The sequence below is a fragment of the Acyrthosiphon pisum genome, chromosome A2 (genome assembly GCF_005508785.2).
Source record: "Acyrthosiphon pisum isolate AL4f chromosome A2, pea_aphid_22Mar2018_4r6ur, whole genome shotgun sequence".
Classification (NCBI taxonomy): domain Eukaryota; kingdom Metazoa; phylum Arthropoda; class Insecta; order Hemiptera; family Aphididae; genus Acyrthosiphon; species Acyrthosiphon pisum.
In genome coordinates, this window is record NC_042495.1 from 16,199,218 (window position 1) to 16,225,551 (window position 26,334).

Sequence of the window (26,334 nt, forward strand, 5' to 3'; positions counted from 1 at the left end):
TAAAATAATAATTTTCAATCTATTATCCCTACACTGTGTTTAAATACTTAAAAATTTGAATGTTATATGTACAGTTTATTTAGGACTTACGTGACCGATAAATAGCTCAGATGAGCGCTTCGATTTCATCATACTCATAAAATATCGTAAGTTATGAAAATAATAAGTATTTCGTTGAAAAAATATTATTAAAAATTATCTTTACTACACCAGTGTACTCGTTTATTGACACCCTTCTTTGGGAATTGGGCAATAGTATGAAATCCTCAGCCCTTAGAATGTAATATGTATAAGACTAGCTGTGCAGTTTATCGATTTTGGGTGTCAAAGAAATTCATCCAAACGTCGTGTATGTGCGTTGAGATTAAACTTATTCCAGTGGAGTACTAAAATGGGTGCATTTAAATACATTTGTTTTTTTGATTATTTTACTAACGTAGTTAATAGTTAATAATATTATGTATTGTTATAATTGATATTATTATAATAAAATGCATAATATTAATTATTATGAAAATAATATAATATTAAAACATGTGTCGTAAACATTTTGATTTGACCTCCCCCTACTCCACCACTAAACACAACATTTTAAACTTGTTTACGGGCCTGTGACAATAGATTGTTTTCATTCATGTCTCTGTCTTTTTCTGCAGGTGACGAACTCCGCCGCGGCCGTTCTTCGAGGAGAGACGATCCCCGGCGGCACACGCTGTCCGGCGATCAACATCACAACTATCAACCGGCCCTGACGAGGTCCATGGATTTGGAGGTGAGTCGCCCGATGAACTTAATATTTTCGTTTTTCAATCTAAACACAATATACTAATATTATATACTTGGCTGCTCACGCAGATACAACTCTGCAGTGTACGAGTCCGACGTGTTTATCGGTTCAACCACCTCGCCATTAAGGGGGCTGGAGCGTAATCCATTCTAAGGAGTAAAAAATAGGCATTTTATATTTCAAGTTATTTGGGTCTTGTGAATATGTTGAAAGTAAATGAACTTTAGTGTGTGTAATTCGTAGTACCGATCACGTTGTATAGGGGCATCATAGTGACCGGGTATGTACGTCTGTAATTTGACTTACGTGCATGCACGTGTCACCTCATACATATTACTTTATAAAATAGCAAACATTTTTTTTTCAAAAAATACTGCCAGTGACTTCAATCAATACGTTCAGTAGGATGTTTCGATTTAAATTTTGAAAGCAGATTTGATTTCTCCTCTAAACTTACTATGCTTTAACCGTCGTCCATTTTTCATATTCTATATCAATGTATTTAAATTTGAATTATGAATATGATCTATATTTTTACAATTTTTGTTAGTAAATTTCTAAGTAAAAAAAAATAAAAATAAGAAAAATTAAATTGGAAAAGCATAGATAATTTAGTGACGAATTCAAATCGGCTTTCAAAATTGATATCAGAACATTAAATTGGACGTAGAGATTGAAGTCGTGAGCTATGTCTTCGACCGAAAATTGATCTGCACGCTCCAGCCCCCTTAAATATATTATTATTATTACCACGCCGACCACCCGTAAATGAAAAAAAAACACACACCATTATAATAATTAATGTATATTATTGTGCTATTGCTTTTACCGTAACTAAATGAATGTTTTGTTGTTGTTTTATTGCCGCCGTTTTGTTTGCTTTGCGGTGTGCGCTGCTATTATAGATGGGAACGAAAATGCAACGGAAAAAAGTAAGTCGTCGCCCAACATTGGTATTATTACGAATATTTGTAGAATAATATTGTTATTAATTTTCTCGTTAAACTTTTATTAAACGGTTTTATCCACGCAAACGTGTTTGACAACAGTGTTAACTGTTTGCATATACTTACCACATTTAACGATTTTGTATGTTTCAGTTAATTAAAATTTTTCATGTTTAAATCATACTTAGTGTTGGTTTTTTTTTTAATATTTTTCGTTCACTCGGCTCTATTTGATTTTTAATCAATTTTTTAGTTTATTTTGAACCGCTAAATAAATTTAATTTAAAACACATAATAATTGATAAAGAATTTACCAGTATCGATAACTTTTGTAACTCATTTCGTGCGTCTCGTGTTTTTACACGGTCTGTGAATCCAATTAAATATTGTACTTTTGATTGAAATACCAAAAACGCATTTTTTTTTTCGATTCCTCGAAGTTTGCAGAAATCTAATTGAACGACAAACTACTACAAACCTTTTTAGTTTTTATATTATAATATACTACAACAACTATATTATACGACTGTTTTGTGGGTAGGTACTTGTCATCTACTACTACGATGTTATAAAACATAAAACAATTCGCATGTGTATATAGCTTTGTGTTTTTTACTTTTGATCCGTCACGTATTTTGGAAATCTGCGTATGGTCATATTTTTATGGAGGTGCTTATCCGTTGTCTTGACTACTATACGTCAGTAGTACGTCAAACTCGGAAAAAAAATAACAAAACTTGAAAATACGACTTACGACCATGCACAATAGGGCATTTCGCAGTGCACGGTGAACTGCAGCAGGTCATAATAGTTGGATATTTTCACATTTTTATAAATTTCAAGAAAACAAGTTGCCTAAGCTAAGCATTTATTGTACCTATTATTGTGATGTACGTTTTTTGTTCTACTTTTTGACTTTTGAGATTTTTGAGATTTTTATTTTGGTTATACATTATTATACTATGTAAATATATTCACATTATTTCGCAATCTATTTTTAAAAACATTCATGTAGTTAACGCATATTTTGGTCGATTTATTTTTTGCATTTCGTCGTCACTGATAGTCACGGTATGTCAGGTTTACACTGGTTATTTTTGTTCCGGGATCAGATCGTCACGACTCAAATATGCGCATATAAGTTTTAATTATAATTTATAATTAAATTGTGGCACATAAAGTTTAACAGATGAGTACTTTTTTTTTGGTTATACGAATCGATTTTTTTGTTATTATTATTCGGTTTCAATATTATACCTAGACGGTAATGCTTAATATAACATGACCATTATTGTGAATTTCACCAAATGTTTATTATCAAAATAAATTCTAACTGTCTTCCTGTGGTTCACAGTCCCCTGCGTCCAGAGGAGGATATCCACCGGCTACTGGGATGCTGTTCGATGACGATCCAGGCATAATGTCCGAAGTGGAAACCAGTTCTACCGGGTTCCGAAGAGGTAACAAGCAAAGGAGCTCATTGCCGGTCGTCAGAACACCGTCGAAAACTTTAGAGCGACCATTGGGTAAGTGAGCGCATTTAAATGTGCATAAATAACGCAACCATTGTAATATTATAATAATATATAGTAATCGATAACACACCTGGGAAGATTGAAAATTAACCCCAAGTTTTCTCACAAACTTAATGCTTTTCAAACTTTTGATATTAATAACAATAATAATAACAACAATATTTGATCAGAATTTCCCGCAACGTACCCACTCGATTTGTTGTGTTTCCAAAATGTCGAAAGTCGAAACAGTATTTATTTAATCAAAGTCTTGTACGGCATATAATATAATATATTATCATAACTGTCTTTTGATAATATTGTCTGATGGAGCCAAAACGTTGCGTAATAAAATAATATTTTTAAATAATTTTTAAACGTCGATTGCGAGCATAATAATTTGTGTGTTCTAAATACATGTCCGATAGCACGTTTTCTCGTTTTGTGTTCAAACTTTGTACATTAATAATACGACATTATGGCGTATAATATACGACGAAATGAATCCAACCCAAAAATGTATTTGTGCAAACTTGCCGTACAACGTTGTCAAAAACATGTACAAGGTCCAACAGTTGTATATAAAAAAAAATAAAAATAAAAATATCTGACATTTTGTTTTGTTATTTATAGACAAAGTTTCGTATAAAATGTTGTTTAGATTCCTAGTTTATCAGACACATTATTGTATTATTTTTGAAATGCATAATGTTCTAACGTATTTTATTTATAAGCATTCGTTATTTTATGAGACTAAATGGATTTTTTGTTTAAGTAGGAATAAGTGAGTTTATTAATTTAAATCCTATACAAAATCCCGTTTAGGTATTATAAAAAGAAAACTATGCAAATTCTAAGTACATTTATGCAGTCAAAATAATTAATTAGTAAAACAAAATTCTAACGAATTGCTTGAAAATGAAAATGTACTTACATAAACTCGCATACAACAATATTATAATATAGTTGTTGGTTTCGGTATTTTCCAGAGCACAATGCGTACACAATAACGTTTTAGAGGAGATTTAATAGTTTTGAGGTAGAAACACGTGATTTCACGTCGAAAGGGAAGGTTTATACCTCTTTTGACATGGATTCGGGGTACCGTGAGGCCAGATATACATCTGGCTTAAATTACATTCGGTTGCTTAAACGATGTCTATTGTAGTAAACATTTTGAATAGAATTAGATCATAAGTTTAGTCGGGACTGTTGGCTCAAAGAAATATACTGACGTGTATATCATAAGCATTTCATAATATTATAGATAATATACATAAATAATATGTAGTTATATTTAGTTGCCAATGAATAAAACGCAGTGTAAAGATCACAAAAATAATATCATTGTTTCGATCATAAATCAAATTGTTTTAATTTAGTTTAATGACACACATAATATTATTATATTTGAAAAAAAATATATCGTTTAATTATAAACCCCATTGTAGACATTTTGTATAATTATATTATTATAGTGTTGTTTATATCGCATTTTGTAAATTTTGTTCCTTTGTCGTAGCTATATATTACATAATATTATACGTAACCGAAACACAACATATGTTATAACAATAATACCTATATTATTATAATATTCCTTTTAACGTATCTAATTATGCACAGTATCTATATATATGTATATATAGATATATATATATATCATCTTTTCTTTTGACACAATTCGTTTTATATAAACAATAGACAATAAAGTAATTGCATATATTATTATTGTATGATGTCTAGCAAAAACTAATCCCGTAAACGTTTGCTGTAGTAGGTATACAATTTTCGTTTGACGAGGCGCGGAGAGAGACGTATTTTAATTTTGTTGTTTTTAATTAAGAAATTGAGCAGCTTTCGCTATCGATTTTCGACTATACACTATATCCTTTGAGCACCGTTAATAAAAACTTCTTAATGCGCTTTATTCGAGTTCTTATCGAACACTCTCAGGGAAATAGTTCATCATCAGTATGAAATTTCTTGAAACAAAATAAATCGCTTTGTGCTTAAATGAATCGGTATAATATATTATCAAAAATACAGAGTACAATATTATCTTCGCGGACAATTGCGTACAGCGGTTTAATCGAATCTCCGCGGGCAACGCTCATCCCTTTTACTTCATAATGTATCTGCGTACAGATTGTGTATAATATGTTAGTGTTACGAAATATATTTTAATCTTAAAACTGTGAGCTATGGTAATTTATGTCTTGAAAGGTGACCCGATGTTGAATGACGAAATGGCTTTCCATAATATGATGACTCACCCACGACAAAGTTTAGGTGAGCCATAGTTTATTTTGCATAATGTTTGGTAAAAAAAAAAAAAAATGACTTAAGATACCACACACACATTTTTTACTGTTAGCTTTTGTATGTCAGGCACAAAACACGATTTTTTTTTTAATTTATATTTATTTCTATCCTTTATATTATATTATTATACCGTCGTCTTATAGTTATTGCATGCGACAGGAAAGTTCGTTTTCGTGGTTTTTTTTTTATCATTTTATATATGATATATTTTTATTATTTTTTTACATTCATATATACCTAAACACAATACACATATACTTATATTCATTTGTTTTTAATTTATAAATATATATATTATATATATACATACTTTTCGCATTAGAAATCATTTAATTTAAGTTTAAATGACTTTTAACACACTTATGACGTGAATACTTGACTCATGAGTATTAAACACGAATATACTTTAAATTTTACTTGAAAAAATAAGAAAGCTACATTATATGTATAATGTATATGATAATGTACATGATCATAGAATACAAGCAATAAAATACTTGTACAATTATCTACGTATGGAAACATCCTTCACATTTCTTTTGCTCAGACTTCTTTGGTCCGAGTACACCGGACTTGCATAAACATAAGTCCATTGAAATAATCATAGTTCGAGTTTGCACTCATGACTTCAGATAGATTTTAAAGATTAATATTTTTTTGTGACACAATGACAAATAATGTATTTGTATTTAATGTAAAATAAAGCCTACGAAATTGAAGTAAACATTTTTGTTTTAAAACGTATAATAATAATATCAAACTATAATAAATCAACTATCATTATATTATATAATTATTATATGACACAACTAATTAAAAGCATCTAAAATTTCGTGGGAAATAGCACTGTATAAGCGTTTTAAAATCGCTTTAATTTGCTCTGATATCGTTTGAATAGTATGTAGGACCCTTCATGTCCCTATCTTATGTTTAAGTTAACATTTTTAAATTAATTAAATTCTAGATAATATAAAATACCTTGCTCTTGCGTATTATGTTATATATTAATAACCAATGGGTCTCATCAAACAATATGTTAAATTCAAAAATATTGGTTTACCTATATTTTATCATTATTTCCTGCTCACTGATTGGTTTATATTAATAGTAGGGTGTAATCACTTTTTAAATTTTTTGATTCAGAGCCAGTTATAATTATTGATATAGGTAGTATTAGTACTAGTACATCTTTGATTTACAAGTTATATTATCTCAACTAGGAGACTTAAAGGAAACTGGTTAAGGGACCACCTGTAAGAATCCAAAAATAACAATAAGCAACTACGAGGTACTATAATGGTTAGTTTCATCATCATGTGGAATGTAAATGTAGAAAACATGCGATACTTTGTTTTTATTGTATATTTTGTACAGATTGTTAAAATTTTACAAGTTTACAAAAACCTTTGTTTTTAATTAATTTTAATAAATTAAATACCTTTAAAAGCCTTACAACAATTAAAAACCCAGAGTTTTAGAAAACAAAGTTAGATTTTCTAGTGAATTAATAAACAATACATTATAACAACGCTTCGAATTTAGTAATACAATTTATCAAAACCACAAAAATGTATTAATCAATAATGAGTGTAGTAAAATTAATATCCTTGTATAAATAATATACATTGATTGGCTTATATCTAAATTTGAAATAAATGTTACTTAATTATGATTAATTCCACGGTACCAAGCCATGAAGGCCGTAAAAAAAGAAATAAACTATAATACTTACGTTAAAATGAAACGTAATAAAAGTGGTTTTAAAGACGTGTACAGTTTAATAGTCGTTTTAATAAACTCATAATTTGCATCATCCTAAACATTTAAAAATTAATGTCATTGTAAAATTTTACAATATTTTAATAGATAATTAGCAAAAAGTAAATAATAAATTTACATGATTTGTTTATAGAAAACAATTTTAATGTACTTGTATTTAGTTTTATTACTTCACGTTAAAGATTTTATATTTTATTATTTTTATTTTTTTTAGGCATTTTTGTGGTTTTTGTTGTTGTTTGTACATACCCTTATCAGATAAATACTCTGTTATTGTTGTAGTGGATAACTAGCGCAGGAAAACACATCACATCAAAATTAGAAAATAATTCATTCCTGGCATATCACTATCATCCAACTTGTTTTAACTATTTGTCCCCTAAGCGCGCGGTAATATAGAAACAACTATTTTTTCCTCGTTTTATTTTCTTTGTTTTTGTTTTGTTTTTGAAAACGTAGATATAAATTTTTTTTTATTTATAAATAAAACCTTGTAATTTAAAAAAAAACCTGTATTGTACCTACCTATATGTTATTTATAAATAATATATTAAACCATCATCCCACGACGTGTGCATGCATCTATAATTAATAATTAATAATTAACAACTCAAAATGTCTACAAACTGTTCATATTGTATACTTTTTCATTTTTTAAATCCAATGATGTCAATTTATTTATTCAATTTTTTTTTTCTTGTGAGTTTAGGTCTGGTATTCTTGCAATACCGTAGTGAAACGAAAAGAGCACTGTTACCGAATGAAATCACCTCTATAGACACGGTCAAAGCGCTGTTCGTCCGGTCTTTTCCAAAACAACTCACCATGGAATACATGGACTCGGCACTCGTCAAGATCTACATTCACGATTCGTCGAAAGACATGTTCTACGAGCTGGAAGATCTCAGGTACGATTTGTGAACCATTATAATATTGTAGAGGTAGGTAGCAATTAACCATCCTCACCATAATTTTAACTTTGAACAGTGCATTTATTATTTTAAATTCTGTATACAAACACCTTATATTTAAATAATTTGAATTTTTTTACCATTTAATTTGTGTCCTGTAGCAGTACAAACTTTATGTTGACATTTTTAAGAACATGATATTTTTAGAAAATTTTGATTATCTAAATCGGAACTAGACCATTGTAGATTCTAGGTAATTTATGAGTTATTAAACTTTTTATTTTAAATATTTACATACAAAACGTAATTTTAATATTTATTCTACTAAGAAAATGTAGTAAATTAAATTTAACAACTCAGAAAATACGTTTTCAACATTTTTTTAAAAATATCATAATGTGCTTAAAAAATGTACAGTTAAAAAAATAGTTTTAAATTGTAAGAAAAAGATTTATAAGAATTGATATCGGTATGTATCAAATATTCCCTTAAATAGCACAACAAATCGAAATGTTTTAAGTAAATAAAATTTTTAAGACCAAGTATACTAAAAACAAAAAAAAAAATTATTTACTAAATAATTCTAAGAATCTGAATTTGAACTAATGCATAACGAAAGAAAACAGTTCTGAATATAAGACCAAACGTATATATCGTAATGAACGTGTGATAAATGAATATGAGAGTCACCTCAAACCCGCAAACACCTCTTAATAATGGACGATTATTGGGAAAAACTACAAATTTTATGCAAACTGAAACCTCTAAATAGCGGAAAAAATGTCAACGCCCGAGAGTATATGATATTTAGAGGTTTCACCGAATAATATTATTATATAAAACTGTTCGTTGTGTGTGTGTAGTTTCATTGTATAATATGCTTTAGCGACCTTTTTTTTTTCTATTTAAAAAAAAACAACACAATGGAACGCATTATAATATAAACGTTAAAATGCATGTCGGGACCAACACAAAAAATTCCTAGCGGATAGTTTATGGAAGGGCTCGTGGTGGTTGCTTCTACTTTCTATACATTAGGATGAAGTAGGGAAATGAAAATGAATAATGCAAACATAATTTTAAAAAAAATGTACGTGTATGTGTTTTATTGTTTGTTCAAAAGCTAGAAATATATTATTGTTTATGTACCCTACACTAAATATGGTTTATCAATAGACAATGATAAATTCAAAAGATAATTTTTTATTTTCAAAATCAAAATTTACAATTCCCCATAAAAAAGATTTATTAGGGTTGAATGTTAATGTTCTTACATTATTCGATGAAACGAATAGCATTCATTTTCACAAGAACGTAAATTATGTATCTCCCTACCTATCTATACAAAATACAAAATTATTATATAATTATTTTATCATCGTAGGTACTAAGATTATTTTGAAAAATATAACTGCTTTTTGTCGAGAGTAAAATATCCTAAATCGGAGAGTAAATACCGTTTTACCTACTCATCAATTTTATCACATTGCCTTTTAGAAAAATTGCTCTGATTTTCAACTTCAATGGTGGTAAAAATGTATTTTCTTAATAATAATTGAAAAAAAATTAAGTCATAGTTTAAGAAAAATTTGAACACTAATATTTGAAAAGAACGATTTTGTTATTTAATTGTAATTCAAAAACGTAAAAATAAATCCGTTGATTACACATTATTTCGAAATTTCTTTAGTAGTCTTATCAGATTTAGATGAGACAACAGAAAAAAAAACACACCAATGAGTATCATTCATAGTCCAAATGTATTACATTACTTTTGTGTATTATAGGTATGTGGAAATATCAAATTGTCTTGTGGTTTATGCCTATAAAGTTCGATAGGTACTGTTTTTCATTAGTTGCGTGATATACACATTTTACATTCTATCTTGTGATGCCGTCAATATCAATATCTGTACCATAGAAATCAACTAATGAAAGTTCATTTTTTTAAATTTTGAGTTTGTTATATAATCATAATTATACATTTTTTGATATTTTTTAAAGGTATTAAAACGGAAGTCCTGTATATATAATAAATACATAGATATCATATCAAGAAGTATATACTAAATTAAGTCCTAAATTTATTATGATAGGAGTATAGAAACGTATGTCCAGCGTTTACATAGGAAAGTTAATACAAAATAACATTTTTGAAGTCAATTTAAAACTAATTTTTTACAATATTGTAGGTCTATTGCAACAAATATTTTTGTTTTTTCTGTCCTGTAAAATTTGATTTTTGTGGTACAGATATTACATACGCACATCGATGGTTTTGTTGTTGTTTTTATTGTTGTTGTAGCTGCTGTTTTTCGAAACTGCGTAGTTCATCGATTGAATATTATGTTGACCTAATCGATTTTGGCCAAATTTGGAAAACGGAATGTGAACAACGTGTTTCTCGCGGTCTCCGCAATACTAATTAGGAAGTTTGTCATTTATGTTACAACTCACAGCCGATCGCTTCGATTGTATAAATTACAAGTCATTACGCACGTTGCTGATTTACGATAATTGAAAGTGCGACACTCAGCTAGACAGTGTAATTGGTCTGTATAATTAAGTTACGTTAAGCACTATACGATCATACGTTTGGTAGATGAAGTGCCAATACAGTGATAGTCCTACAAAATATATTGAGAGGACGTCATACCTGCATGTGCTGTATCCGTCTTTCAAACGCCTAACATACCAAATTTATACGCTCAGCAGTTCACGTTTTATGTCGTTAGCTTTAAAGTTAAAGCGGATTGGTCCATCATGAAACTTGATGGTAAGAACATTATCTGTGTTTTGATTGAAGTTTTTTTTACGATAATTCAGTTACATAATAGATGTAAATTAAAAATGCTCATAACTCACTTAAAAACTGAATTATCGTAAAAAAAACTGCCATAAAAACACAGATAATGTTCTTACCATAAAGTTTTATAATAGGTCGATTCACTCCAATATTTAACCTAACGGCATAAGACGTGAACTGCTGGGCGTAGGTTTGGTATGTTACACCTTTGTAAGACGGAGACAACACACGCGGGTGTGGCGTCCTCTTAACGAATTGTTCGATCGTTGTCGAAAAACGATATTGAGCCTGGATTTGATCGACGTGTATACCGTGGTAGGTTAGGTCAATAAGGTTAGCCAAAATAATATTATAATAAACGAATTATTCCGGCAAAAGTACAACGTGTATCTTTAAATTATGGGCGAATTGACCTACAATAACGGCCTTTGGTGGAGGTACATTTAAAACAAAAGGAAAACGAAATCGATTTAACGACATTATGCTTCGTTGGTTGTCGTCTGTGAATCACTATTGTTAATTTTGACCTTTATTGTAAGACAGTTGCGAATCGTTAGACTTTTGTGTTACGTATCGTTTTTGTCTCAGCTGTTTACCTTACGTCATACGTCATTTTCGCATCAATAATATTTAACAATATAGAACTGAAAAATAGGTTTACTAATTATATGTATTTATTTATTTTTAATTAATTTGTACTCAAACTAGGTATATTATGTATACCTATTTATATTATAACTATGACTATAGTCTACAATGTGCCTAATTGAAATGAATACAATTCATTTTTTATTCATTTTTTCTCAAACTATATATGTATAGGTAGTATTTGTTTTTTAGAGTAAAAATGTGATTTTGTAGTTAAAAAATTATAACATTTTAAAGTAATTTGATTTTGATGAATTACGACAAAATTTGAACCTTAAACGCTAATTTAACAAAAACTTGTGCCTATATATCTTTATTATTTTTAAACTAAAAAATCTTAAATTATTCTTTATCTATATAGGTACATGACTATAAAATATATATCATAAATGTACATTTATATAATTGTGGCTACAGTTATTCAGCTGAATTAATCCAATTTATTTTTAATTGTTTGTATCTACCCATTGTTCCATTGTTATATATGTGAATCTTATGACAGTCATTGCATTTTCAACCGACAATTATTGTTTTTATACTCTTTTATCAGTATGTCGATGCCCAATATTATATGATGTACAATAATTGGTGCTGCGCATGTGTAAACAGACAATTTGCTAACTATATTATGCACAATAGCAATATGTACGATATTTTGGCACAGGTATACAGACAATTCGCAAATGATATAAGGCCTTATGCGTAGGAATGACGATTTCGTACCTACACATAAACGTGGCTAGTGGTGTCGGAAAATGCGTAAATATAAACTGTAAAATACCAAAACGGTTGTCGCATCGCTTTTTAATCACATTTTCTTAACGCGTTTCGACTGATGAACACTGCAAATCATCGTTGCTACGACGAAAAGGGGTTCGTTCCATCAGATATTTCTGCTAAATAATCATTTCCGAGCGTATAGTATTATTATTATACAATATGGAGTGCATATTATCATATCCACGTTTATACACACATTTTACCATTTAATGCAACAACAGATATAATATATAGTAGAACAGGCACAATATATACAAGATACCGTCTTCCAACGAAGATGCTGCGTGACGATCAAGCACCCACACAGGAATTTACCCATCAATTATTTTCCATCTTGAATACAGATTACCCACTGAAACGATATTATATTAAACTATGATATTTCATGAATTAATCGAATGACCAAATGATACGCACTATCATATTATATAATATGTACGTTACAAATACGATATTCGCATTGACGTTTCAAATTCTACGTTTGATGTATATACGGTAATTCATTATTAGATATATTATATTATTAACACTTTGCCGGGCCAAAAATGACAAAACTGACCATTCTGACCGGGAATTTTTTTGGTGTGTATCATTATCGATACACACGGCACAAATAAACATATTAGTCGTGTATTGGAAGATTTGTGATTTGTATCCGCCCAAGCGTGCTAAATATTCGTAAAAACGTATTTTAGTACGACGCAATAAACGATAATATTCCATATTTTGTTATCTATTTTTTTTTTAATATCGGCTAGTCTAAAAATATCTATATTAAATATTCATATTTTGATATATTTTTTATTATACTGACTCGTACGAATTTGCTTTGAATAGAACCGTTTAATATTATTTATTTATTTATTCGACTGAAGTATTAAAATATTTATACAAATAAGACTCTATATATAGTTTAATGCATATTTTCTAGTTTTCGTTTTGAATTATGAATCCTAATATATTGAAAATATAGAAATATTAACATAAAAAATCTCAACTTTTTGCTGGTAGGTAACTAACGGATGGGAACAACGGGGATGTGAGATTTTCTAGACGTACATATGAAACCTAAAACGGGAAAACAGTGTCTTTTCACTTTAATATTTTTAATTAGTTATTTCTTATGCGTTAACGAACCTCGCGTGGATGTTCATTTATACTTTCTGTGTAAAATATACCTACTCACTCGTGTGAAAAAAATTCGTGTATGTGTTTTCTAGGTGATCGATTCACCTGATCCGGACGTTCCACATAAAAATACTCGGCACGTAATTTCGCGGCTGATAGACCCGCACTGGTAGACGTTTTAAATGTTTAACAACAATGTAGTATTAAAAAGACCCTAGAATTCAATAGCAGGCGATATAATAGCGGGTATGTAGTATATAGGACGTGTGCCTACGCGCTAAAAATGCCCGAACGTGAAATCGTCCAAAAACAGCGTTTCTTTTATGTAAAAGCGTATACCTTAAGTATGAATAATGACTACAGATAGTCTGCGTAATTTTGAAAAAATTATAAAAATAATAATAAACCGTAAATGTTTAAAAAGGGATATGATATAATATTCTAAGCAGACCCAGTTATAAATGATGCACTGCGACACAATACGTTTCGTGGAAAGTACGAAAATGCATACGACGTGCACTTAAAATTTAAAATGCGTGTGGCGTGTGACTTTTCTAGTATATACAAAAACGAGTAATGTCTAAACATTTTGTCATAATTTAATAATTTACTTTTGTACGCGTATATAATATAATATATTATTCACAAAAAAGTTGCGTCCGTTTTCGGGATGAACTTTGTTATTATTTCTGATTTTTGATGATTTGTAATTTGATAAAACATGCAATTTTCTTTATTTTTTAAGACGGATAGTAAAATACCGACCATGTATCATAATTTCCATAACACGATGAAACTTTAATAATAATTGAAATTACATTTAATTTTTTTTATTGGCTTTCAAGGTTTGGTTTCATAATATTCTGACATATTTATTAATTTGCGTTTTCCATTTTTTATTCCCGGATTACTAAATAATTTAGTACTTCCACTTAATTCTCGAAATAAATGAACAAAAAAAAACGTTTTAAAAACAATCTCATTATGTTAATATATTAAAATATTTCATTATAATATAATATAGTAAAGTTTTTAATCGTTTTGGATTTATTTGGGTTAACATGAACGAGTAATAAAAACAAAAATAATAATAATATTAATGAAGTTCTTTGTATTTAGCCTTTAATACGATTTTAAAAGAAATGTTTTTTAAAATAAATAGCAGGTAGGTATAGGTGTACATTAATAACGCGGGAAGTTTGTAATTAATAAAATTTAAGTTATCCATTACATGATACCTACTGACATAACTAGTATCGATGTATTAATAATATTAATAATGTTCGTTTAAGTATAAATATATTTTAATATTATGTATTCCTTACTCAATGTATAATAAACAGTATAGTATGCTACAACAGCACGTGCGTTAAATAGAAAAAAAAAGGATTATTTTTGAATTAATATTTCATCGAACGATAAATGTCTGCGTACGATATATGTGTGTGTTATAGCCAGCGTATGTTTTAATTATTTAACGAGGCACCATAAAACACCTCCACCGGATGAAACAGTATTATGCGCGCGTACGTGTAGTGCTGCCTAGCTGCGGCAGGCGTTAGATCGCCCGAGGATTAAACTTAATTATTAATTAATTAATTTCGCGACGTCGGCGCATTAATACAATTTTATGCCCTGGATATCCCGGGTCGACGACATATGCGTTAGCCGTATATAATATTATGATGACATTATCATGTAGAATGCATATTCGCAACGCGGTACATTTTTAACGAACTCAGGCTGCTGCAGTGGGTCAGAGTCGTCTCGTTCACGGATGTTTAGCGAGCGAAATTATATTAAAGTTACTGTCTCACTCTGTATCGTATAGTCATCCCTCTCGCTCGCGGACGCTGCTGCTATTGAAATTCAGTGCCGGTTAGGATAGGGTACGGCTTGGTGTGGTGGTAATTTCTGTCACGGAGTATTACGCGCGCGCATCTATATAATATGTTATACTTATATAGGGTGTCCCATAAAGCACGCAACTTTTAAATGTGCCGCCATTTTTTTTAAATGTTGTTGGCAGCCCTGTACTTATCATTTCTAGTATCTACTAATAATCCGATTTAATTAGTAGTTGTTGATAAAAAATGATAAGAACAGGGCTGCCAACAAAATATTTAAAAAATGGCGACAGATTTAAAAGTTGCGCACTTTATGGGACATTCTATATTATATGGAATGGTTAGCGGCATGGCAAAAATTTTATAAACTTTATAAGACTGCGAATCGCCGCGTGGCATTGCATCCTTTTATTTCGCGACCGGTGTCGTGAGCGACGCGATCCTTGTAACCTTCCCCCTGGGGAAAAGGATAATCGTGGGGTGGAGGCGGCGGCGGTCGACGGTTGATTTATCCTTTGAACAAATTCCAAAAACCGTTTTGGTTGTGGTGATTTGTTCGCAAACATGCCGCAAAGGAAACGTGTCCGCGGTGGTTGCGACATAGGTACCTACCCCGCAGCATTTACACCCCCGCCCACCCTGGCCTGGTTTTTCCCAATTATATTAGGGTGGCTTAGTGTGTTTGCTCATCATTTGCGTGTGTGTACTCTAACCTTTATACCGTTTCGCTTCGCAGGTCACACCTCAACGACATCCGTGACCGGTCGGTGCTGCGACTTTTCGAGTCGGCCGAGGGTGGCCCGCTACCCCAGGGCCTCACGATAGCCGCACCCACGTGGGACCAAGATCAATCGTACTTTAGCGAGCCGGAATTCGATTCGGAATACCAACATCAACACATACACAAGACCAAGGTAAGTCGCAGTGCAATATATATTATATTATTATTATACCTAGTATTACCGTAGGTAATCTTCTCGATTTTCGCGTGCGATCCCGACGAATCTAGTGGATTTCGGTAAAACGATGTAATAACCGCTTGGCCGGTATTATACGGGTTGTATTGTATTCAATTTTTTACCCATTTTATACGCTGCGGTTTTGAAACGAATTTTTTTATCAAGTCGCTGATAAACGCGATTTGTTTATTTTCTCTTAACTCGGGAATTCATTTAAATCCATTTCCGTTTCCTCTCCTCGTGTCGCATTCGCATAGGAACAAAACGCGTAGTAGGTACCTACTATATATCTCAGTGAAATGAATATTATATTAAGCCGATACCTTTTATAAGTAAATATAGGTATATTGCAGCAAAGAATGCATAAACAAACTTTAGTCTTTAGTGAAACTATTGTGCGTTACGTTAAGTCATGCATGCTATTATTCCTTCCTATAAAGTACTTTATCGTATAATTCTGCACATTTTAACAGTGCGCCACGTTGATATAAGAAACATTTATACCAAAAAATAGGAGATTCTACGAATTCAACTTGTAAGTTGATAAACAATAAATATAATAAATCGGTGATATAATTGATTTGTTTGCGCATTTGGGTATAGAATTCAAGTCTAATTATTACTAAATCTGTTCATATCCGGTATTAAAATTATTATAAATACTCCTTTACAAATATTTATGTTTCATAATAGGCTCTAAAGTGTGAAGAATATAGTATGATTCATAAGATTAATATTGTTATAGGTAGTACCTATTTAGTATTGATATTTTTCTTTTGCCTACTACATAATTATTATTTTAAATGTAAAATGTTTTTTCTATAAATACATACATATTGATAATATTACAATAAATTATTATAAAAAAAAATCATATATTTATAATTTAATATATTTTTTCTATTAGTTACATATATTCCAATTATTGACTGTTTGTAATTTTATTCTATTAGTATTTATAGTATGGATACTCGGGGATAGAATATTACGTAAGTTTCTTAGTTCTATATCTTAGAATATTCAATTTTTTTTTATTATTATACACAAATTGGCATACACAATATATAAACTATTATTTTTCAATAACCGCAAGTGATTGGCGTTTAGCGATGATTTTAGTCGCTTGTGTCACTATTTGTGTTTTAATCATCTTCTTGGGGTACCTGAGATACTACCAACGCATAGGTAGAATAAAATATCAAATTCAAAATAATTAAGTTAATTTTAATATTGAAACTGATTAATGTTTCAAAAACATTCTATATACATATAGAAACCAATAGTCACTTCCCACATATATTATTTATAACATACCTAACATTACATATTACATACGTATATGATATATGTTTTTCACTGAGCACTAAATATGTAATTATAAATCCATATCATCATCATATAGGTACTATATTGTAAATTAGTTAAGACTTTACAGATAGTATATTCTACAGCCACAGCAACTATATAAGTATATATTATGTTCGTGATTAAAAATTGTTTTATTATATGATGTTGTGTTTAAGATATAATTTGACTGTTTTAATTTTTTTTTTAACTATTGTATCTGTACCTGTTATTAGATAGTAGCCTTTAAAATAAAACATTCCGATCAAAAACATAAACTATAGGCATAATATTTATACATGAAATATATTATTTAATTTAATATATAATTATATACACGGTAACAATATCACAGTTATACAATTATTTTTAACTAACTCTAAGCTAAAAAAAAAATGTAATTATAATTTATTCCTTACATAAATAATAAAAATCTTACAAAACCGCTCAACGTAAATAATTCATACTAAACATATTGTTATGATATAATAATATTATGTACAACGAAAATGTATACAATTATTGTATCACGTCATTGTACAGTTTTGTTTCGGAAAGATTTTTACGGCTTATTAATTATTTTGTTAGATTTTGGGACGATTGTCGTAATCAAAATTGATCTTAAGTTCGTTAAAAGATTTCACCATTAAAATAGATCTTCTGCAGCAGTCCTGTGTTCTCGAATCCGATCGATTGTAATGTATATGTAGCACCAAATAGGATTGGAGATTTATCGGATATAATTATTTATATGGCCTTCGCGGTCAATTGATACGGATGAATAGAGCGAACCCTAAAGTTCGATCAAAGCCTTTGATTGACTATAGACCGGCTTTTATGGTGCATGGCACGTCATTGTATAAAGAAAAAAGGTACACGCGCAGAACCTAAAATATCAATAAGTTCAACCTATGAACCTGTATAGTGTGAATACAGAGTGATTCATCAAACATGGTACCCCAATTTTTCCTTCTGATTTATGGAATTTGTATCTAATATATTTCAAGACCATTTTCTTTTTTTTAATGTCTGTGATTTTTTGTTCTATTTGTGATGAAGTGTCCTGTGGATATAATGAATTACAGGTATTATGGCGTATGCTGATTTTACGAAAAAAAAATAGTCTACACTTCAAAATATTATTAAAAAATAAGCATAACAATTTTCTTTGTAACTGTGTTTTGTCGTAAACGGCGATGATGGAATTTCGGGATTTATCATCGGATCCTTTGGTCCACCCATTCGACCGAAAACCTAACAAACTGTGTTCGAGAACCCGTCCGTCGTACGAGCACCATGACGATGACGTCATTATCGCGGTGGAACAATTTTTTTCAACAACAACAATAATTATTATTGGTCAGGAATGACTAGGGCAGTGACAATCTTCGTGATTGTTTCAAGTCCAAGCTAAACGACCACCGACCATGTAATAAACAGCCAGCGATTAGGGTGCAATGCGATAAGTGGTGATTATGCATTGTCATAACTTGCGGACGCGGACTGAAAACGATTTTATACAATTTTTTTTTTGCGTATCACTGTTCCATAACAGTACGACTGTGCTACAATACTCTAGAATATGGTTTATAAATAAATAACGCGTCTTAAACTACAGACGGACTGACCGTTTGCATACCACGGTATAGGTACACTGGATTTCGCTCGCGGAACGGTTTTCAATTTTTTTCACGTTACAAAAACGATCTACATGTAACCGGAAAACATTTTTTTTTGCAGCAAAACCGTCCAAAATGTCTCAGATTTTTAGTTTTTGGTAAAATTTGCGAATTCGGATCGCTTAAAATCCACTGTCACACCCGCGGCGTCTGAAAAAATTATGCGATTTGGCTACTAATGTATTATAACTAATTAATAATATTATTATAAGGTCTACGCTCTATCGGTAATAACAATAATAGTAATAATATTATACGTATAAATATGTACAGTGACGCGCCCACCCGCCGCCGCCGTGCTATAATAAAATGTATGGCGATATCGCGTCGGCGGCGGGTGCAGGCGAGTCCGGAAGATTTTGTGGAGGCGGGGTTGGAGGCGAATCGGCGGTGGCGGCCACGCGAATCTCATCAGAACAGGTAGCACTTGGGCAGGGCGGGCAGGTACAGGGCGCCGTTGTAGAACTGTTTGCGGGTCTCGTGCCAGGACAGGACGGAAGCGGCGCCGAACGGGTCGGGCACGCAGGCCGCGCACACGTCGGCCACTTTGGCCACCTCCCACTCGGCCGGTTCGCGCTTCGGGTCACCGCCGTGGGACCGGGCGTTCCGGGCGGCGGCGTTGGTGGCGTCAGCCACGGGAGTGACGTCCGACATGGGTTGCCGGAACAGCGGAATCCAACTGCGCTTGAAGCGGACCACGCTGCTGCTGCCGCTGCGGCGGTTGTCGTCCGCGCGCTTGTCCAACAGGTTGACGCGGAACGTCTCGTCGGAGTGCGGCGCGTCGTAGAAGTCGTACAGGCCGCCGTCGAACAGCGGCAGTTGCGGGGACGGTGGCAGTTGCGGGAGGTGCAGCGGCATCGTCGGCGGTTGCTGCGGCGCCTGGTCCGCGGCATTCGGCAACACCACTCCGGGCACGCGCTGACCGTTGGAAAAAGCACCACCGTGAGCCAAGTGCGGCGGCCTCGTGGCCTCCGGGCCGGGGGGCAACGTCGGCGGCGCCTCGGTCTCGGCCTCGTCCACCGACTCGTCGTAACCGTGATGGAAGTTGTGCACGTGATGGTGCTTGTGGTCGTTGTACGCCTTGCCCGCGGTCAGCGCCGCCTTGTACAGCGACACCAGAGTCAGTTCTCCCGAAAAGGCCGGGTAGTGGACGGCCAACGCTTGTTCCACGTACTCCCGTCCGCTGATGGCCACGCCGCCACCCTTGATCTTCTTGCCGGCCATCTGCGGAAGAAACAAGAAAATAATATTATAACGTCAAATTCCGATCAAGGACAATCGATCACGCACCAGGGGACGCCACCCACCCAGCCACACCGTTTCTGCTACTGTTGCAACAGAGTAATCCGAAAACAGAACTTTCGAAAATCGTTAAACGAAAAAAAAAAAGCTCACATAATATAAGTCGTTAACCCTGACGATTATCCCGTCGCCGCTACACTGTATACAATCTAATCCCCAGCTCGGAATTTATTTAATGTCTGTATCGTTCGCTGTGTATTCGAAGATAAATCACGTCGGATACCGAATCGGACATTGATTCTTATATTATTATAACGTGGAGGATTCTACGATTTCTTAAACTTTTCGTTCTATCGGTTCCGGAACATTCACAGCTATTCAATAACACTACCGGGTGATCCGTTTAACGCGTAAGACATTCATTATTTCAAAAGCTATTAATGTTTTTAAAAATATTTTTTTTCACTTGATTTTAAGACCGTGAAAAACTATATTTTTCTAAAACAAATATATTTCTTTCATTTTTTATCTCGTTATCGTTTTTAAAGTTTTGTATTTTTTTTTATTGACAACGTAAAATTTGAATCTTTTTTTTTAAAATGAGAATAATTTTAGGAATACTTCGATTTATATAAAAATTTAATTTTGAAAGATTGGCTCTTATGTTTTAAGTATTTAAATTTTCAAATTTATATGAGCAGAGTGGAGTGGTACAAGGGTACCCCGCAAACTGTTGGTCTACTTCTCCGCCCATTTTAACTTTAAATGGTTATCAGTTATACCCAACTAATAAACTATTTGTCCTAAAATTTGATTTTTTTTTAGTTCAAAATACTCCAAAAAATATACTGATTTAGAACAATAAACTAAAAATGTAAGTATAATCATTCAAAGGAGTAAAATACCCCCCCTTAAAAAAAAAATGATAAACGATTAAAAATAGTAAAAATATGACTTTTCAAAAATTTTTTTCAATAATGACTTAAAATGGTGTAAAAGAAATATTATCAAAAACGTTAGTGTTTTCTGAAATAAAAAGAGTCTCACGGGTTAAATGGATCACCCCGGATATAGCACGTGTGTCGTTTTCAGAGTATGATGGCATCGATTACTTTTTTTTCTGTTGCTTCATATACGCACGATGTTTTTCAATTCTTGAGCCATGTGTTCAATGTACACCAAACAACAACAACAACAACAACAACAACAACAACAACAACAATAATAATAATAATAATAAATAATAATTTTAATATCATAGGAAATCATAAACACCCCCACCCCTCCCCAATCGACAAAGCGAAGCTGATTTGGGCTGCACCGCGTTCAATTTCCGCACAACGGTGCGGATGTTTAAAGAAGTTTCCGGCGTTTAAGCTTATATCAATACCATCTATTGCATGTGACCATATAATATACTACGTTAGGTTTAACACACTCTCGATAACCCTAATAATAATAAAGCATGCTTAACCCAAGATGAGTCCCTATACTTGTCATATACACGACTATCTGCACCGATAAAATATAATATCGCGATTTCGATCGATGGGCGCGTACTACTTTTAAGTAAGTAGGTATCTACATATAATATTACGAGGTTATTATATACGTGCAGCGATTATTTCTCGTTTTTGAATTTCCCTATAATATTTAGTTAGGTATTTTTAGTATTTTGTTTACTTAAAAAAAAACAACCGGTCTCGATTTTATATTGGTAAATTAATAATGTATACTAAACCTGAAAAAACGGAAGTACCAACAGGATAATATTATGTTGTTATAGTATCGTGTTATTATAAAAATATTATGTGAACGAATATTTTATTTCAAGAACATTAATTTAATATAATATGAGACCGATGCTCTCGTCGCCCCAGACATACTTACTATATATTATTTAACCATTTGACCCCGAATAGTTATAAGGTTAGACTATCATTGTACGCCGGAGAAATGATTAAATCAAAAATTTAATTATATCAAATGGTTGGAGTGATAACCAACGGTCAGTTATATAATATGACAGTCATGTTGTAATATTTAGTGAATGTAAAGTTTTATGAAAATAGTTTTTTTTTTTTTTTTTTTTTTTAATATTCTTATGCTGTGATGGTTCAATTTTATAATTGCTAAGAGTTCAACACCGGCGAATGCAATCTATATTAATATCATAGCTTTTGTAGTGTTTTACTGAAATAAAATGAACGTTATTATTTTTCATCTGTCGTATTCATTCATCTGAACGACCGTGGAAAAAAAAAAGGTTTTTACTTTTAAGACCGCGTACGAGTTTTTTCAGAATAAGTTTGAATCACACGACTAACGAATTCATTTATGTCAACGGGAATTTATACACGTCATTAAGGTATAACTGGATTAAGGCAACTGCTTTCAACTGAGTTCATTATTATTGTTACGCGTATATTTCTTTTTTAAGTATTATTTCACCGGAAAGGAAAATTAAAATAAGCGTAATTAAAATAACAATTTTTAGCACTATATAGTTGAATAATTGATATTATAATATTACGTCTCGTGTCGATGTAATAAAATATACTTAACACGCCAGTCTGGGTCATGACGTCTACAGCAAAGAATAATCAGTTTTTATTACATTCACGCTGATGTCTTATCATCATTAATAATGACATAATATTTTATCACCCGGTAATAGTAATATAATTATTATTATGATTTTGTCACTTTTACGGTTTTCGGCGTGAACACGTTGCGGATAGTGTTTATTGTGTTTTCGGTCACAAAATCATATAATATTAAATATTGTACAAAAAAAAAAGAAAATAAGATGATAAATAGATGAAGAAAAAGGGAGACCGTGGTGAAAAGTTGCACTTTCCGCGATACCACAGCCCAACGATGACGACGACGACAAAAAAATATGGCGAGTCAAAATGTCGCAGTTCTTCAAAAGTCGTCTCCGTCGTTTTTAATAATATGGTATTATGTGTATGTGTGTGTGTGTGTATAAGGTGGTGTATTACGAGGTACCGGTCGCGTGTTTAACCAGTGAAGCGAATACAAACAAATATCAATATACGCAGAATGATTTTTTTAGTAAGACGTGCAAGTCATGTCGGGTAAACTTTTTACCGAATGTGGGAGTAAAGTCACGGGATATCCCCTATAATATCTCTTAGCAGCAGTTCTTATCCGTACATGTATACACTGTAAACACTCGATGCTTGTGTAAGTAAAAAACTGTGCATCGGTTCAATACGTCTTGTCTTATTGATACACGAGCGTATTTCCAGAAAATATTTTTCTCTCGAAATGCACCGAATACACTAATATTGACTAACCTATACACAGTGTACACTGTACATACATACCTATAACGGGTTGACGTTAAAACAACTAAGAATGTAAAAATAAATATAAACCGTCCGGTTCATCTCCCGGCGACAGTTTAATGATTTTAGAGTAACGGTGGTTCGAAAACTAAAATTTTTCCTATGCAGTATATTATAATAATATAGTTTGCGGACCACAATTTATTTTTTTTATAAACCGTACCATCGAATGTCGAGACGAACAACCCCACCATCCTGTTTGATCTATATTATATATATTATTGTGTATAACCCGTCCTGTAGGTTATTGACGGACATAAATAGCAAACGATTTAACGGTTCGAGCAGCATTATTGTAAACATGAGTGATTTTATCAACGAAAACCTAACAGCGAGGGAACTAATGCAGCGCGGTGCGAGTGTCTCGCTTTTGGAAACAAAATCTTTGTACATAAAACGAGCGTCGTCGTACATCTGATCCCTTCGTATAACGATAATAGTAATAATAATAATATTTATATTGACGTGTGGTGATCAACCCACCGAACCTACGAGACTTGACCCGACCGTGTGGCTGCTCGATACAGAAAAATGGATCGCTGTTTGAGACTTCAATGCCTCGGCCACAACTGTCGACTGTCGTACGTCAGTAAAAATCGCGAACTTTCGTCCACGTTCGCTTTCTGGTTTTCGTGCTTGTGTAATCGTATAACGGTTTCGTGATATTAGATTGTCTATAGATTCATGGCCGATAACTTTAAGTTGTTTTCTGGGTAATGGGTTTTTTTTTAACCCATCGCCAAACCGATCGAGATAATATTATGTTATAGTGTTGTATAAGACGCGTATTGATTAAACTTCGTGATTAAATCGTTTTTAATAGTTGTTAACTAAATCCCAAATCACCGGTTGTAGAGCACTGGTAAAAAAAAACTTTACAGGATCCACAGAACGAGTCCAACGGTTAACCAATCGCCTCGATCGGTTCTATTTTTAGATTCTGAGTGCAGCGACGAATTCATCGATTTTACGATTATGTTTTTTTTGTATCTGAAGACGCGTTTTTTATAGTAAAAAACCAATCACCGAGAGAGATTTCTGGTGGAAAACTATATCTGTTGGTGGGCCAAAAGAAATAGTTTCTAAGTACTTCTTAAGATATTTAAAAGAAAAAAAATTCGACCGTTTTTTAATTATAATAATTGTTTTGACAACCATGATTACCAAAAAGTTAGACCACCTTCTTTCAGAATCATTTTCCATTGTATATACAATGATTTGCCATTGATTTTCAATTGGGCACATCCTTTACAGTGACCTATTCAATGACGAGTTTCACTCTGCACCTACTATAGCGGTTTTTATTTTTCGTTTCTAAATTCAATAATATTTCTTTATTTTAATCAATCTTTTACGTACGAAGAATATATTATTGCAATTCTTACGAGTAGATCACATTGTAGGTACATAGATGGTTCACTTGCAGCGAATAGCGATATATGTTATATGCGCTTGCACTCATTTCACGATCATAATTCTTGAACTCGCGGAGGAAATAATATTGTGCTCAAAAGGTCGTTTTTTAAGGTCGTTCTGAATGGATAATGCGAGTATACATCGAGTAAAAGTTCTAATTCTTATTTTATTTGTATTTTATTTCAGTATAATTCGATAACGCATTAACTTAAAATAAATTACTATTATAACAGCTAATACGTACACCAACAACTGTGCAAAGGTCGTATTGTTGAATTTGTATAAAAACTATTGTATACCAATCATGGCTTTGTTCTTAAACTTTTATAATATAATAGTAGCTATACTTCAATAGTATATACAATAATTTTACAGTTTTTTCCTTTGCTTTCAATAGTTTACCTACTTACCTACTCCTTAAGCATTTTAATTTCTTATAAAGTTATATACTTAAAGGTGTTTATATTTTTTTTCTATCTCATTTCTGGTATTACATTTTTTTTATCCAGAGATTTTTATGCATATAAAGGAAAATTAATTTCAAACCCATTTTTAAAGTTGGCTGTATTGTAAGATTATAATTGATTAAAATCTACTATGAGTTCTATTGAAAAAGAAAATCTATATTAGCTATACGATGAACCTAAAGTAATATCCATTGGACCTTTGGAATTGTTTTTTATTTTTTTTATTTTATCAAAATTGAGTCAGCCGGATCAGATAGAAGAACAACGGCCGTGAAAACGATTCGACGTGAAAACAATAAATTACAATGACGTCTATAAACGGAAACGGAAATCACATCCAGTTGATCGGTCAATATTATACGTTTTTCCTTTCATTCTTTG

General features: G+C 32.0%; 2 protein-coding genes across 2 annotated transcripts in view; one reads left to right on the forward strand and one right to left on the reverse strand.

Moving 5' to 3' along the window:
• Positions 1-26,334, forward strand: part of LOC103310490 (coiled-coil domain-containing protein AGAP005037) — a gene marked incomplete at its 3' end in the record, with an annotated part of 236,940 nt that overhangs the window by 81,182 nt on the left and 129,424 nt on the right. Inside the window, exons 4-9 of the mRNA XM_029489839.1 lie at positions 657-772; positions 1,693-1,719; positions 3,089-3,260; positions 5,475-5,540; positions 8,062-8,260; positions 16,209-16,386. Of these exons, the coding sequence (XP_029345699.1) occupies positions 657-772; positions 1,693-1,719; positions 3,089-3,260; positions 5,475-5,540; positions 8,062-8,260; positions 16,209-16,386 (758 nt within the window). The remainder of the gene's footprint in view (positions 1-656; positions 773-1,692; positions 1,720-3,088; positions 3,261-5,474; positions 5,541-8,061; positions 8,261-16,208; positions 16,387-26,334) is intronic.
• Positions 17,820-26,334, reverse strand: part of LOC100159588 — a 28,497-nt gene continuing 19,982 nt past the window's right edge. The window contains exon 5 of the mRNA XM_001947205.5: positions 17,820-20,678. Within this exon, the coding sequence (XP_001947240.2) occupies positions 19,866-20,678 (813 nt within the window). The 3' untranslated portion in view covers positions 17,820-19,865. The remainder of the gene's footprint in view (positions 20,679-26,334) is intronic.